At 55.9% G+C, this 15,737-nt stretch overlaps 3 protein-coding genes across 3 annotated transcripts in view; 1 reads left to right on the top strand and 2 right to left on the bottom strand.

Moving 5' to 3' along the window:
• The window catches only part of DNAJC17 (DnaJ heat shock protein family (Hsp40) member C17), a gene marked incomplete at its 5' end in the record, with an annotated part of 34,082 nt that extends 23,537 nt beyond the window's left edge, over window positions 1-10,545 (top strand). Inside the window, 9 exons of the mRNA XM_084239985.1 lie at window positions 74-132; window positions 349-436; window positions 2,364-2,449; window positions 2,703-2,799; window positions 3,353-3,396; window positions 3,837-3,914; window positions 4,469-4,549; window positions 5,049-5,159; window positions 10,395-10,545. Of these exons, the coding sequence (XP_084096111.1) occupies window positions 74-132; window positions 349-436; window positions 2,364-2,449; window positions 2,703-2,799; window positions 3,353-3,396; window positions 3,837-3,914; window positions 4,469-4,549; window positions 5,049-5,159; window positions 10,395-10,517 (767 nt within the window). The 3' untranslated portion in view covers window positions 10,518-10,545. The remainder of the gene's footprint in view (window positions 1-73; window positions 133-348; window positions 437-2,363; window positions 2,450-2,702; window positions 2,800-3,352; window positions 3,397-3,836; window positions 3,915-4,468; window positions 4,550-5,048; window positions 5,160-10,394) is intronic.
• LOC311175084 (uncharacterized protein C15orf62, mitochondrial) lies at window positions 7,376-7,931 on the bottom strand (the record flags this gene model as incomplete). The annotated part of the gene is made up of 1 exon (XM_084239984.1): window positions 7,376-7,931. The coding sequence occupies exon 1, from the start codon at window positions 7,901-7,903 to the stop codon at window positions 7,376-7,378; it is 528 nt and encodes a 175-aa protein (XP_084096110.1). The 5' UTR covers window positions 7,904-7,931.
• A 515-nt stretch (window positions 10,546-11,060) lies between the features above and the next one.
• On the bottom strand, window positions 11,061-14,732 carry GCHFR (GTP cyclohydrolase I feedback regulator; the record flags this gene model as incomplete). The annotated part of the gene is made up of 3 exons (XM_084239514.1): window positions 11,061-11,232; window positions 12,404-12,498; window positions 14,697-14,732. The coding sequence occupies 3 exons, from the start codon at window positions 14,730-14,732 to the stop codon at window positions 11,109-11,111; spliced, it is 255 nt and encodes an 84-aa protein (XP_084095640.1). The 3' UTR covers window positions 11,061-11,108.
• Window positions 14,733-15,737: the final 1,005 nt, after the last annotated feature.

Below are 15,737 nucleotides of genomic sequence, written 5' to 3'. Positions count from 1 at the left end.
TTTAAAGGGAGTATACCATCACCAAGCCTAACTTTACGTTTGTCTTCTTTTTTCTTTTGATCCTTATGTTTAGCTGAACTCTTCCACCAGCTTTCTCAGGCCTTGGAGGTACTGACGGATGCTGCAGCCAGGGTAAGCACATCCTCCTCTGTCTCAACTGTCCCTCATGGTTAGAGATCTCAGTTATCTGTCCTTGGCCATGCGGCCCAGTCCTGCTAACCCAGGCTGGAGGCTTGGTCACCAGGCTACCTGGCGAGGGCTTTGAAGGTGGGCAGTGTAGCTGGGAGAGGACTGCACTCTGTGCCTGTTCTCTGGCTGACTGCTGCTGGTGTTCCTCCCGCTCAACAGGCCGCGTATGACAAGGTCAGAAAGGCCAAGAAGCAGGCAGCAGAGAGGACGCAGAAACTTGATGAAAAAAGGAAGAAAGTGAAACTTGGTAGGTGACATCATGGTGCTTGGTGGCCTGAGGTTTCCCTGGGCCATTTTTATGGGCTTTTCTTCATGACGCTTTAGTTCTAGCAATTTAAAGCCTATGGCCCTGGCTCTAGGCATTTTTCTGCTACCAGGGGACAGGTCCGAAGGACACTCTTAAGAATAACAGCAGTGACTAGATTTACTGTTACTTAAGCATTGTGACAAATGTTTTTTATTGCCCCCTTTTAGCAGTGTAGCTGTCTAAGGAAGTGGGTATTACTAAATTCATTTTTATAGACAAAGAAGCACCAGAAGAACAAGAACTTGCTGGAGCTGGGATTTCAATCCCTGCTATATGAGTGAAGTCAGTTTTCTTTTTCACCACATCATCCTGGGTCTTTTTATTCCTCCATCCTCATTTCTGCCCAGAGCTTGTACTCTCAGAAAGACCCACAGAAGCATCCAAGAGGCCCAGTCATTCTTTCCTTTTTTAAACAGCTTTTTTTTTTTTTAAAGATTTATTTATTTATGCATACAAGAGCTGGGATACAGGCCAGAGATGCCGGGATCCACCAGATGAGAGGATCCACCAGAGACAGAGTGGGGAACAGAACAGGCAGACTGACTAAAACACACTGCTGAGGGGAGCAGCGGGTGAGACAGGAGAGGTCTGCTTTGCCCTCTGGGTTGCTCCCTGGCCGGTTGGGGATCGAACTTGTGCTGCAGAGGCTGCAAATTGCTTCATAGTGAGGTGCTTAACCCGTTGTACCACCAGGGTGGCCCTTAAACAGTTTTTTTGAGGTATACTTTGTGTATTATAATCTCTACCCATTTCAAGTATATAATTCTATGATTGTTTTTAAATTTACCAAATGGGGCAAATGTGACTACAAATAAATTACAAAACATTTTTTTTATCACCCAGTTAGATTGGTCTAGGCATACTTGATTTTTTTTTTTAAAGTTTATTTTATTTATTTATGCATACAAGAGCTGGGGTACAGGCCAGAGTGGCTGGGGGCAGGGGCAGTGAGAGGATTCACCAGAGACAGAGTGGGGAGCAGAACAGGATCATTGACTGGAAAAATACTGCTGAGGGGAGCAGCAGGTGACACAGGGGAGGTCTGCTGCTCCATGTGGTTTAGCTCCCTGGCTGGGGATCGAACTCATGCTGTATTGGTTGCTGATAGCTTCATAGTATTAAGACTTAAATTAACCCCTTGCCCTACCAGGGAGGCGCCAGGCATTCTTGATTTTTATTCCCTTCTTTTTTGATATCCATATATTTAATATGTGTACATGTCATCGTAGTACATGCACTTATCAAAAAAAATACATGGAGAAAGATTCTGGGCAGGTAAAGTACCCAGAAAGGAAGGAAAGATTCCCAGGCCCAAGAGCCCAGCTTGTCACAGTCCTAGCCTGGCATGGGACACAGCAGGTTTCCTTTGAAAGGCAAGAAGGACTCCAGGATCTGGGGTGCTGTCCTCGCACAGCGACTGCCTCCATAACCAGGTCCACAGTGAGGCTGGGTCAATGTGAACTAAGGGGGAGGTGAAGGAGACAGTAGGAACTTAAGCTCAGTTGTGGCAAAAAATCAAAGCCAAGGCCAGGTTGTAGGTCAGGCTGTGGTGCCAAACTACAGGAACAGAGGCCAGCACCTCCACCCACTGGCATCCCTGACACATAGCCCTGGGCTGCTGATACATGTACCCACCCACACCCTGTTCATGATCAGAGAGAACCAGCTTAGTCAGCATGAGCAGTTTTAATTCTTCCAGACCCCTGGCCCTTCAGTTGGAGTCTATACTTCCTCTGTGCAATGACTTTCTCAATGAAAATAACTTGGGACCAGAGGGACTTTGGGGCGGCAGCCAGAGCTGAGGTGGGCTGAGGCCATGTAGAAATTGCGTAGACCAGCCATTGGGTCATTCAACCCTTGTGCCTAGACCTGGAGGCGCGGGAGCGGCAGGCCCAGGCCCATGGCAGTGAGGAAGAAGAGGAAGGCCGGAACACCAGGACATTAGAGCAAGAGGTGAGCATCCAGGCCTGCTGACGTGACGCCATCTGCAGGAGGAGGGCATGGAGGAGGGGAGACCTAGGTGGCTGTCATGACTGGGGAGGGCATGCCCTTTCCACCTCCTTCTGTGGGGTCTGGGTAATGTGTCCCACCCACAGGTTGCTGAGCCCTAGCTTGCGGGTGGAACCTCCCAGGGACCTTTACAAGGTGAGCCAACCTGGAATTGGATCTGCACAGAATTGTCACCTCCCCAACCCCCGCTCTGCAGATCGAACGCCTGCGAGAAGAGGGGTCCCGGCAACTGCAGGAACAGCAGAGGCTGATTCAGGAGCAGATACGCCAAGAACGGGAACAGAGGCTGAGAGGTGAGATCCAGCCCCTACCCTGCCTACCCCCATGCCTCCCCCTCTGAGGCAGCTCTAGGTTGCCCAGAATGGTCACACTGGCATCTCGGTAGAATCACTGTGGAGGCTTCTTTCCTGTCACAACTCTGGGCCATCTGTCACTTCTTCCTACCGGTTCTCTGGAGCCTCTTTGCTTTTCACACCGCCTGAGAGCTCTTGGCCCTATTTGACTTAGTCTGAGGCAGAGCTGGCCCTCTTTTGGAGCAAATCACCAGAGAGAAAGGCTCTGGGATACTGTGTGGCCACTGCCTACTATCCTAGAAGTTATTCAGAGCTCTTTGTTGGCAGTGTGACTGTGGCCTTTAGCAGTAGCTGGGCACAGCACCCATGGGGAGGCAGCTCCTCAGGACACAGTGGGATTGTTCCTACTTCCCCACCAGGCTCCTTAGCAGGACAGGCCAGATATGGCCCTTGGTCAGGAGTGACCTTTACTAGGTCCCACTGGCCCCAGGCTTTGCCTCTTTGGGAGAGCCTCCTACATACTCTACCTTGCTGATTTCCCCAAATTTTCTAGGAAAGACAGAAAATCCTGAAGGCAAAGGAACCCCCAAGCTAAAGGTGAGCCTTGCAGGATCCATGGGCCACCTAATAGCACCATCAGCAAGAATAGATGCTTCTGGTGGCTCAAGGAGTCTCGGCAGGGATGCTGGATCTCTGGGGAACCAGCACCACTGCCCACGTCCTTCCATTCTCCCGCTGCCCGGGATCAGGATGGCCTCTCCACGCCTGCCATGAAAGGCTGCTCTTAACCCTGGTGGTTGCAGGGCAGCGCTCCCAGAAGCCCTCAAACAAGAGCCGCTTATAGGACTGGAAGCATGGCTGTGGGTGAGCGGGCTGCCTGCCTGTCCTTTTCAAGGGGAAAACATTTTTAGTGGGCGCTTGCTAGATTACAGGTGCCTTGAAGACTGGGAGGGTGTCGGACTGCAAAGCTGAGGTGTGGGGTCTGGAACTGTTCAGGCAGAGGTTGGTGTTCAGTGATGCTCACTCTGTCTCCTCAGCTAAAATGGAAATGCAAGAAGGAAGATGAGTCAAAAGGTGGCTACTCCAGAGATGTCCTCCTGCGACTTTTTCAAAAGGTGTGCCCACCAACTTCCCTCCTTCCCATCATTTCAGTCCTTGTCTCAGCCCAAACCCTCCGCTCTCTATGCCTAAACCTCCCTTCATTTCTCCATCTGCTTCTTTATCCTGGTCTCCCAGACCCCAGGGCAGCCTAGTGATTTCTCCTCAGGCTATGGCCCTCCTCTCACTGGTGTGGCCATGTGCCCCTCCAGCCTCAGTCGCCTGCCATCCTTAGAAGCGAAGGGTATCGCTGAGTGTGTGGGGAGAGAGGAGGTGGCCTCTGGCCCCAAAGCCCCTTCCCCTTCCCTGCCTTCCATCTCGAGCAGCTGTGAGGCTTCTGCCGGTCTGAGTCCCCAGTCCTTTGCCCATCTCTTCATTGCTGTCCTCCTGCACTCCTGGGGAAAAGGCCTTTCTTTTGCATCTTTGGCCCCCCTTTGGGAACTTAACAACACGAAGTTATCTCTCAGCTGAAAGTGCCCCAGCAGCCCTCAGGACAGCCCAGGTTTCTCTGCGTGAGCTGAGTCATGCTGCAGACTGAGCCATGCTTACCGGGCCCCTCTTGTCCCCACAGTACGGAGAGGTGCTCAACCTGGTGTTTTCTAGTAAGAAGGCAGGCACCGCTGTGGTGGAGTTCGCCACCGTCAAGGCTGCGGTGAGTGTTGCGTGAAGCTTTGGGGGCAGGGACCCAATTCTGTGGGCCCTCTGATCTCAGGTGTCCACACTCCCAGGGACCTCAGGCTGGCTCAGAGCAAGGTTCCCCAGAGCCCCACTCCCCCCAGCCCTGGTGGTGGAGGCACAGCAAGTGAAGGGATGGGGCAGGAGAATGCTCTGGGGGCAAGAAGAGCACAGAACCAACTTGTTTCCTGCTGGCTGCCTAGCTCCATGCCCTCCCCCCCTTCCCCTGGCAACCAGCACGCCTCCAAGTTGGGGTTGCACTGTCTTCCTGCCCTTCAAATCCCCTCATTCATGCCCACCCACCCCCCGCACCCCTGCCTGTGCAGAGGGTCAGAGCTTCAGCACACTGCCATGTGAAGGTTGCTCGGTTCTCTTGGAATCTGTGAGCACTGCTCTGCATCTTTCTGTGGGCATTGAGAGAAACAATTCCTGGCTAATTGGAGGGCTGGGTCGGGACTGGATGCTGCTTTTGGCAGGAGCTGGCTGTTCAGAATGAAGTAGGCCTGGTCGACAACCCTTTGAAGATTTCCTGGTTGGAGGGACAGCCCCAGGGTACAGTGGGCCCCAGCCACCCAGGCCAGTCGCAGGTAAGGAGCGAGGCCTCCCCAGCTGGGCCTGCTCGGGCTTTCTGGGCCATGTCCCTTTCGGGCTCTTCTCAGCACCTTTTTCTTCCAGATCCCTTCAGTGGGGGGGTAGAGTGAGTCTGGCAGGCCCGCCCCCGGGCAGGGCTGTGATTGCATGCTGACCCCCTGCTCCTGCCTGCCAGAGGGCCCACCCTACGCAGACATCTTAGACCTTACATTTTGTCCATGTCCCTGTCTCCTACTGGGGTTTTTGTCATCCTTCAAGGGACTTTCCGGGCCCGCAGGTTGCTCCTTGTAGAGTGAAGCATTAGGCATTTAGATGACCCAGTGCTGGGGGCAAGGGCAGAGGATGAGGGCAGCTGCTTTCTTCCTCAAGTCCAGATTTCCAGGTGTGTCTGTGGCTGGCCCAAGAGGGGCCTAATGCCAAGAGGCGTTATCTCCTCCTTTGAAGTAACACTGCTCCCCCGCTGAGCCTAGGGTACAGCCAGGCCTGACTTGTGGCGAAACCCAGACATCTGGCTGACCTGTGCTCCTTGCTGGCTTAGTCGTCACACCTGTCCCCACTGTAGTGGGACAAAGAACTTTGGGCCAAGAGCTCTCACTTCTCTGAAATGGCCTGTCTGGGAGCCTCAGGCTGATGAATTCACAGCCCCTTGTGGGTCAGAAGGGCTTTGCTGTCATTGCCTTGGTCATGCCGCCTCACCTCCGTGCCCCTCACCTGCCCATGAGACCCAGAAACTCTGGGAATGTGCCCCAGGCTCTGGACAGAGGGAAAAAAGGAAGTGGTCTGAGCCCAATTTGGAACCCTTGTGTGGAGACCTCAATCTCCCACGGTCAAGCCCCAGCTTTTTACAGCCCAGAAAACACTCTGTAGGCTGTGTTATAAAGGACTTTATTCATGAGCGCCTGCATCTAGAGGGAGGCACATCTGCACAAGAGGAGGGACGTGGGAGTCCACAAGGTTTGGGCTGCGGAGGCAGTGTGCACGGAAGCGTCCCTTTTCCACGCTGCCACACTTGGAAGAGCCTAGGGTGTCAGAACCCCGTGGCCTTGCCAACTTGCTCCCATGTCAAGTCTTCTGGCTAGGTCACAGGGAGGGGGCAAGAGCACATCTTGTGGCCTTGACACAGCGGCCTCAGCCCTGGCTCGCAGCCCCACAGTCAGAGGGTCCAGGCAAGGCAGAGTTCCCAGTCCTGGTGGAGGCTTCTGAGGACCTGCTGTGCTTCTTCATGGAGTTACCTGTCCTCTCGCTCTGCCAGTGCTCTCTCGTTCGGGGGGGGCAGAGACAAGGTAAATCTGCCAGCTTCTGCTGCATTTCCCAAGGACTCCCATCACTAATCAGTCTGGGAATTCCCTGATTTGTAATCTGTGTCTGTGCCTGTGGTTGGCATTCCCGGGGGCACCTTCCTTGGGAAGCTTGTATAGGCTAGTGTCCCCTTTTCTGCTAGTGATTTGTTTGCTCTCTTTCCTGAGTCATATGCTACCTCTGCCAGCCCCTCCCTCCTCTCCCAGGCCTCCCATGTGCTTCTGCCTTGTCCCACCCATGCCATCGGGCTTCAGTCTGTGATCTAGGCCCATGCCGGCCAGTGGAACTTCCTCCAGTATGCTAACATTCATCTGCACAGTCCATTGTGGTAGCTGTTAGTCATGAGTGGCTGCTGAACATTTTAAATCAACTCTTGCAATTGAGGAACTGAATTTTTAACTGTACCTAATTTAAATTTAAATCAGCCACATTTAACTTCTGGCTACTCTATTGGACAAGGTCAAAACTTGTCCCTCTCCCCTCAGGTCTCCCCGCCTTCCTCTTCTGCCTGAGTTAAGCCTCTTTTGCCTGGACCTGCCTGTAACCTCTCCCTGTTGACGGTGGCTTCAGAGGGAGCTGGTGCAGGGCACTGTCTGTTCTGCCTGCTCTGTGTGTTGTCCACTTTCTGCCACACCCTTGCACCGCCACTCTGCTCTGCTGGTCTAGTGGTTGCAGGCGCCTCCCTTTTCCAGCCTAGCCAGCTGCCTTCAGGGCTCCTGCCAGCAAGTGTCCTGATCATGACATCTCCAGCTTTCCTTTGTGGTCCCTCCAAACTGGGGTGACTTGGAGAACAGTTCAGGACCCTGGATTCCTATCCCTATCTTTTTCTTAGTCCATGACTGTATCCTGCTCCCCTGGGTACCCTGGCTTCTGACTCTTCCAGTCTCCCCACCTCTGCCCATCCTCACCCCATTCAGAAGATGGGCTCACTGGGAAATTGCTCCCTCAGTATCTGCAGAACCTCCTCAAGAAGTGAAATTCCCAGGTCCACTTTGAAGGAGAAGAAGGGATCACTGAGGTCCGGAGCAGGTGTCTTCTGGAAGCAGGGAGTGTCCGAAAGGTCCTCCTCAGAGTACTGGTTGAGGGCGCCAGCCAGGGAGAAGGCAGAGGGCAGGGTAACCGAGTAGGCAGCGGTGTAGGTGGATGGCGGCTCTAGGATATTGGGGCAACTGGAGCTTTCCCGGTAGAGGCGTGGAGGCTTGGGTGGGGCCAGCAGGGTGGCCCGGGGATGCTCATCCCCCCACAGTGGCAGGCGCCGGCCATCAGGCCTCCCTCGCAGCTCCCGGATGACCTCTCGGTTGCTGTACTCCTCGTGGTCGCCACCAGCTGTGCTGGCCTGACTGAGGACGCTGCCCTGTCGCCGGAGTCGCCCCGGCCGCCCCAGGCTCAGCCGCTTGAAGAAGGAGGCATTGCGGAAGGAGCCTTTCCGCCAGGTCTCCATGGGACCCAGGGGAGCCCACAGACCAACCTGGTACCTCAGAATCCGGTTCAGGAGCAGATGGTGACCATTGGTCCCTGCTGTACAGTGAGTGGCAGGAATCAGGGAGACAGCCTAGCAGGCTAGAAGCACCGGCCTCCAGCCTTCTGCTCAGCACAGCCCCTAAGCCAGCGTCGTGTATGGCGAGATGAGATACCAGGAAGAAGTGATTTTGTCCCAGAGAGCAGAGTTGGAAGTTTCCCAAAGGGACAGGAGTGCCCCGGTTACTTGATAGGCCAGTGGGAAAATCCCCGAGAGGAGTCAGCAGCACTTACTGGAGCCCGGGTGAGGCTGATGCTCCGGCTGAGCCCAAGCTGCAGTGATGTCAGAGATGGGTCTCCTCGCCCTCTGCCGCTTCCCCAGTGCCGGCTCCTCAGGGGCCCGAGCTCACCCTCTGTCCCTGGCCGCAGCGCTCAGACTGGCCCGGCAGAGTCACAGCCCTGCCTCTCTGCCGCGGCTCCCTGACTGATTAGTGGCTTGACTGTTTGCGCCAGTGTGTGGCGTGGAGTTTGTGTTGTTGTTTTCAGCTGACTCAGTCAGGTGGGAAGCCGGGTTTCATCCTGAGGTAATTGCAGCATCCGCATGGGGGATTGGCTGCTCTGGCCAACACCCCAGGGCACTGGGAAGCTTAAGATTCCTCTAGGGACTCATCTGGGGGCAGCCCTGCTTTGTGTGTCACCAGGCCGCTTCCTTTCTCGCCACAGCCCAGCCCACTGGCCTGACCGCCCTGGGCCCTGGCAGGCAGAGGCTCCCAGCCCCTGAATGTCTCGTGGGGGTGGGTAGGAGTTAATTGAAAGGCAGGCGTGTGGAACAATTGTTGGGGAAGGAAGAGAGACCTGTCGCTGGTGTGGGTGACTCAGTCCTGGGGCCTGGTGACAGGCCCTTATTAGCAGAGCCGGCAGGTATGGGGGAAGGAGACAGAGGGTGTGTTAGCGGGAGCTGCCCTGTGCCCATAAGGGGCTGACTCCTCCCAGGGCACAGCACGGGGCATGCCAGGGGTGACTCAGGTCTCTTGGCTGGGCATTGTAACTGGGGGAGGGGGAATTGCCCTCCCCTTGGCTTGACACCCAGTCTTTGGCTCAGTTTCCTCATCCTTCCTTGATGCAGGGCAGGAAAGAGCAGATGAGGACTAGTCCTGCTGCCTCCTACCCTCTGTGCCCCAGTCCTTCCCTCCAACTGTAGGCCTCCTTTGGGGTCCCTTCTCTCTATGGGGCCCCATGGCGCTGGCTTGTATTGCCAGCAGTACTCTGAGCCAGGCTCAGGTAGGTGGATTTGGGAGGCAACTCTCCTGGGAACTTCAATGGCCTCAGAGAGAGTAGGAGAGAAGGGGTGGGGTTGTTGGCAGGAGCAGGGAGGGGGTCCAGGGTGACTGACTCACCAGACTGTACACCCCTTACTCCCAACCAGTTGGCTGAAGCCTGGCATCTTAATCTGAGCCACTCCCTCTTTTTCCTTGGTCCCAACTTTCCTCTGACTTGTTCTACCAATGCACAACTTGGCGCCCATAGAACAGGGGTCAGCAGGTCTCTCCATGCAGCCCCTCCCACCCCAATCTGGCTTGGTCTGTGCCAACTCAGGTGGGTTTCACACAGCCTCGGCTGCACCAAGGGAGGAAGTGATTTCATTCCCACTGAGACCTTATCAGGCTGGGGGTTGGCAGTTCAGGCTCCACCGTAGGGCTGCATCTCCACCCACAGCCTGGCCATCGAGGTGCTTGTTTATTATTCTTTTGGTTAGTATACTGTGGCGCTCTTTACTCCCCTGCCCTGTGCTGGCTCAACAATAAAAGAAAGCCTCAAGCCCTGCCCTCCAGAGCCTAGCGTGTGTTTTTAAGAGGCAAAGGGCCTCCTGCTTGTTTCTCCTTTCATGGTGGAGCTGAGTAAGGCTGTGTGTCTAGGGGAGGGCTCCCCTCTCCCAGGTCCTTGGCTGGAGGGACCTCAGGGAGGCGGGCAGGTGGGAGGGGGAGGTGCTCTTGGCCCCATCTGGAAGAGCAGAGTGGATTTTTGCGCCTCTGACAGTGTCCCCTCACTTGAAGGAAACCCGTGCGGAGCAGGTGTGGGGGGAGGAAAGGAATGGCAGATGAAGGACTGCGAGGAAATGAAGGGGGATGGGGCCCTGCTAGAGCAAGAGGAAGTGATTCACACGGAAGAGATGAGCCAGAGCTGGCATGGATGTGAAGGGTCTGAGAAGGGGGAGGTGGGGGTGATAACTGGTTGAGACAGGCTGAAGTGGACGCCAGCTGAGACGCCGGCCTGGTGGTGACGTAGTACTCAGTGCTGCTTCCTTTGAAGGAACATGGGTGAATTGGGATACAGGATGTTCCAGGACGTTCCTGGCATCCTCCCTCCTTGACTCTTGACCGTAGCTCTGCTGAAGGCTGTCCTCTGAGACCCACGTTGTAGGGCTGTGCCCCGCTACCCTGACCCAGGCTTCCTGTCCCCCGCTCTGTCCCCAGGGCTCATTGGTGTCAGAGAGGGACTACGAGAGCCTCGTCATGATGCGCATGCGCCAGGCAGCTGAGCGGCAACAGCTGATCGCCCAGATGCAGAAAGAGGACAAGGCGGGGCAGCCCACATAGCCTCACACCCGTAGCCCTTTTCTCCAATGTCACCAATAAACTTTTTCTTTTGGAGTCTACCTCTATTGCATACAGAGATGTAGGGTGCTGGCTTGCCAAGCACGGCCCTGCTTTCTGGGCTCTCTTTCCGAGGGTGCCACCCAGACCTGGCTCTCCTTCTCCAGGCAGTGGGCAAGCCCCCAGGGAGGCCCTGCACGCAGTGCAAGTCGGTGCCAGCAGAGCAGAGCAGCAATCACTCATCACAGTCCTTTATTGGCTGGGATCAGCAACATAGGACCCACCCACCGCCCAGTCCTGGGGCTGTGCTGTCCCCTGGTGCCCAGCTCCCGGCCAGGGGCACAGCCTAGCTCTTGCCCACCCCTCAGCCTATCCACAGAAAGTGGCCTCCCCCAGGGCCCTTGAAGCTGGCAGGACAAGGCAAGGGTTCCTGCCCTCCCCCACAGGCTGAAGCCAGTTTCAGAGGAAGCCATTCAGTGTCCTGTGGTGCTGGGCTATGGAAAGTGATGACTTGGGAAGAGAGAAGTAGGGCAATGATGAGGCAGAGGCTTAGGGTCAGGGCCCATGGCAACCATTTCAAAAAATGTGAGAGGGTTACTCCTTGTGCAGGCACCACACCAGTGTCTGGCCCACTCCTGTCATGCTGAGCACACGGAAGCCCTTGCATTCCAGCTTGTCCAGGACTATTCGAGGAGGGTCTTTGACGTAGTACTCAGAGCTGCGAGAGAAAGGGAGAGGGGGAGACTGAGGGAGCCCAGCACAAACTCCCACACAAGGCTAGTATCTGCTAAAGGCCAGGCCTGGTCAGGACTCAGCAGTGCCTAACTCTGGTTGGGTGCCAGGCTGAGTACACATCCCCTTTCCCTGTCCTGCCAAGCATTTTGCATTCATTATCTCGTTTATTCCTCCCAACAGTGTAACAAACATATCATTAGTGCTCCCATGTAGATGGGTTAATACATACAGATTCGTATACAGATAGAACCCATGTTAGCCTGACCACATCCTGTGTGCCCTGAGCCACCCCATTATTCAAGAGCAGTGGCCTGCTCTCCCCGGGGCCCTCCCAGCCGCTGCCCTCCTGACGCCCTGGCTGTGCTGTAGTCTGGAGCAACAAAGTTGGCCCCTAACAGCTCTGGCTCTGGCCTTTCCTAGCGTGGAGAGTGCTTGGTTTCTCTTCTTTCAGGATTGATTCTGAAGGGCCATCAAGTGGGTAAAGGGTTCAAGCCCTAAGCTGGGCTTCTTAAGACAAATGCCTTGTGGCAAAGGGATGGATTAGCTTCAGCCCTCCAACCCTGACCCAGAGAGCTAGGGTCAGCTCACCTCTTCCTCCCCTTTGACCTGGGACTCACTATGGCAACTCTTCTCTGGAGTAGGAAGGAGTGAAGACACCAAAAAAGAAAGCTGCTCTCACTGTTTAGATGGAGGGCTGGTGTGAAGGATGCCAGGGGAGAGGCCAAGGCTCCAGGCAGCTGCTGAGCTGCAAGTGAGGCCCAGGCTGCCTGCTCCATTTCCAGACCTTAGCTTTGCTATTCAGCCAGCTCTTCAAGACAGAAGCCATTCTCTCTGCCTGTCAGTGCCTTGATGGGGTCCAGCTTAGAGATCAGAGGGCCAGGCAAGGAACAGTCCACTTATAAGATCCTCATGGGATTTTGTCCTGGGGTTCCCATGTGAAGAGAAGGCCATTGGGAAAGCTTTCAGGGCAAACCTGGGAGGGGGGGTGCTGTTGCACATGGGATCCACCCTGCAGGGGACAAAGCCCCAAGATGCAGGCAGAGGGCCTCTGAGGCTGAATATTGCCACTGTCCCTGGGCTTGGTGGCTGTAGGAAGGGAACAGGAACAGGACTAGGGGCTGGCAGGAAAAAGATTCTTAAATGCCACTACTTACAAGTTGTTTCCCAGGACACTTCTTTTTGTGGCCCCCAGATGTCGCATCAGCTCTGGATCCGCGTTCTCATCACCCACTATGGTGGGGCCTACTTCCTGCAAGGTAAGCCGGGATGGCTGCTTGGCTGGCAGCCAGGGAGAGGTAGAAGGCTGGGCCTGTCTTCCCTGCCTGCCTGCTGTTCCTGAGCCGGAAGGAGTGGTGAGGAACCTTGGGACAGGACCCACTAGCAATCTGGCTGAGCAATGTGGGGGTCTCCCAGTTCTGCTAAAATGAGCTGGGCATTGCTGGATTACTGGCACCTTAAGTCAGGCTCCTTTACGTGTGTGTGTGTTTGTGTGCGTACAGCAGAACCATCTGAAGGACAATGGAAAGATGTAATCATGTCCACAAACACTTATACAGGGGTGCTCAAAGCATTATTCATGAAAGCAAACAGTGGAAACAACCCAAATATCAATAAAATTCGATTGTATAGGGCCTCCCTGCTGGCGCAAGGGGTTAAGTTGCAGCACCATAAAGCTGTCGGCAGCCACTGCAGCACTAGTTCAATCCCTGGCCAGGGAGGTGACCCACATGGCACAGCAGACCTCTCCTGTCTCGCCCACTGCTCCCCTCGGCAATATATTTCAGTAGCTCCGCCTGTTCTGCTCCCCACTCTGTCTCTGGTGAATCCTCTCACCCTCCTGCACCTCTGGCCTACACCCCAGCTCTTGTATGCATAAATAAATAAAATAAATCTTAAAAAGATTCGATTGTATAGCTATACCACATTTTATTTATCATCATAATAAAATGTGATATATCAGTACATGGAATCTTACTTGGGAATAAAAAGGAATGAAGGACAGATACATGCAACAATGTGGCTGAACTCTGAAATCATTGTGTATGTTGAAGTCACACACGAAAGACCACCTGTTACCCTGGGAAGTGGTTCCCTAGGGCTGGGAGGTGGGGAGGCGTGAGTGACCACTGTGACACAGAGGATGGGTACAGGTGGTGGGAATGTTTTAAAACATTTAAAAATGTTTTAAAATGGATATGGTCGGGCCTCCCCGGTGGCGCAGCGGTTGAGCGCTGGGTTGCAAAACTGCGCGCGGCCTCTGCGGCGCCGGTTCGATCCGCGGCTGCTCCCCGGCCACCAGAGGAGGGTCCCACATGGTGCGCAGACCTCTCCTGCCGCCCGCTGCTCCCCTCAGCAGTGTACTTCGGTCCTTCTGCCTGCTCTGCTCCCCGCTCTGGCTCTGGTGAATTCTCTCACCCTCCCGCGCTTCTGACTGTACCCAGTGCATGTATAAACAAAACAAACAAACAAACCAGCAAACAAATAAATAAAGCATGCCTCTATAAAAAAAAAAATTTAAAAAAATAAAAAAAAATAAAATAAAATGGATATGGTCATGGCCGCACAATTCTGAATATGCTAAAAAAAATCCCCTGGAACTGTACACTGCAAGTGGGTGAATTCTGGAGTATAGGTGTCAGTGAAGCTGTTATATTATTAAAAAGTCACTTGGGGCGCTCCAGGCCTAGAGAGTGTTTCGTGAAGTCTGGGGAGGGACCCTGGAGTCCACCCTTTTATACCTGCCAGGTGACTGGCCCTCACACCACTCCCTCCGCCCAGACCCTGCCGCGTCCTTCATGCCAAAGGAGGTGTGGCTGGGGGAGGGTGGGAAGGGGAGAGGAGCACCCTGTTACCTGTTACCCAACTTGGAGGCCTCATCATATTCTGAAGTTGTGAGGGGACTTGGAGGCTAACAGCACCTTTTTAAAAATGAGGAAACTGCGCGCACGGAAAGGGGCGTCACTTCTGACTCCTGGCGTTCCCCCCACCTCTAACCCCCTGCCCCCCTCTGCCTCTCTGCCCGTTCTCCCCTAGTGGGTCTTTGCTTTCCCAAGGCTTCAGGGGTGGCTCTTCCTGGAAGTGCCTTCAGGTGCGCTTTGGCGGCGAAAGGGCCGACTTAGCGAAGGTCTTCGAGCGCCACAGCGCGTCCTTTTCCCCAAACCACCTTCCCTCGGGTTCACTTTGTCCACCGCCCGCAGCCGCGGGGCGGCTCTGTGGAGCGCGGCGGGTGCTGAGACGCGGGGCCGGGGCGAGCAGATAGGCGGGGACCGCCAGCGCCCGCGCTCGCCGAGCCCCGGCAGCTGAGCCGAGTCGGGTCCCCGGCCGGGCGCCGCGGCGCGAGGGGCGTGTTCGGGGCCAGCCCCCGCGGGCGCGGCCGGGAGGGAGGTGCCGGGGCGCGCTCGCCGCTCCCCCGGCCGGCCGCGGCCCCACTCCCGGCCGGGTACTCACCACGCGGATCTGGGTGCTGATGAGCACGTAGGGCATGGTGCGCTCGTCCTGGCCCGGCGCCGACGCCAGCCCCTCGGGCTCCGGGACTGAGACCCGCAGTCTGAAGTCCCGTTACTCGGCTCCGGCCGCGGGCGGTGTCAGTGCGGCCCCCGCGCTCAGGGACCGCCCCGCGCCCGGCCAATCAGGCGCCGCCGTCCTGGCGCGCCCGGCTCGGCTCTGGGGCCCGCCCCTGCCTCAGGGCCGCGCACGGGGACCCCAGGGCCCACCGCCGGCTTCCCCTTGCTGTGGCAGCAAGGAGGGGTGGGTGTTGGGGCGGGGAGAAGCCACTCCCGCACCCCTTATTAGGAGGCCCCTTGGCCTTTGGCGCCCAGCGCGAGTGTAGACCTTGCACCCGGTCACCGCGACACCCCCGGGAACAGGTTCCAAAGTCCTGCTGGGCCCCGCCCCTGTCCCTGGGAAGGCGGCTAGGGCTCAACGGGCGCCCTTTGGAGCGCTGATCCAGTCCATGCCGTCCAGGGACACCTCTAACGCTTTTAGGGGCTCCCCACTTCTGGTCCCCAAGACTGTTTCTCCAGAGATTCCTTCGGCGCTCAGGAGACAGCGATTGCAGCTAAAATACCACCACCCGCACAGCGCGCATCCCCGGCGCCCTGCCTGGGATTCCTCGGATGCCGGAGCAGAGCATCCCAGCTCGCTGGCCTTGTAGGATAATCGAGAAAGGAATTGAGCGCCGGCCGGCAGTTCTCGGCCCTCCCCGCGGGGCCGGAGGGAACACGGACAAAAACTGGGGCAAAAGAAGCAAGTGTCCTGGCAGCAGCTACTCAGGAGAGCGCAGCGAGCTCACCTCGCGCGCTGCCAACCCTCGTTTGGGTGTGTCAGAATCTGGCCACTCCACATTCCTTATCTGCCTTGTTCTGATTGGCTTCCTGAAAAAAACAAAGCAAAACAGATAGCCTGCAACCTTTCCTCCCTGGCACCTGGAAAATCTTCAGGGGCTTCTGTAGTGTATGCTCTCTGTCTCCAGCACGTCAACAGAGAAGA

This window comes from Talpa europaea, assembly GCF_964194135.1.
Source record: "Talpa europaea genome assembly, chromosome: 8".
Lineage (NCBI taxonomy): Eukaryota > Metazoa > Chordata > Mammalia > Eulipotyphla > Talpidae > Talpa > Talpa europaea.
The sequence above is the reverse complement of the archived record's forward strand: the minus strand, read 5'-3'. Positions and strand labels throughout refer to the sequence as shown.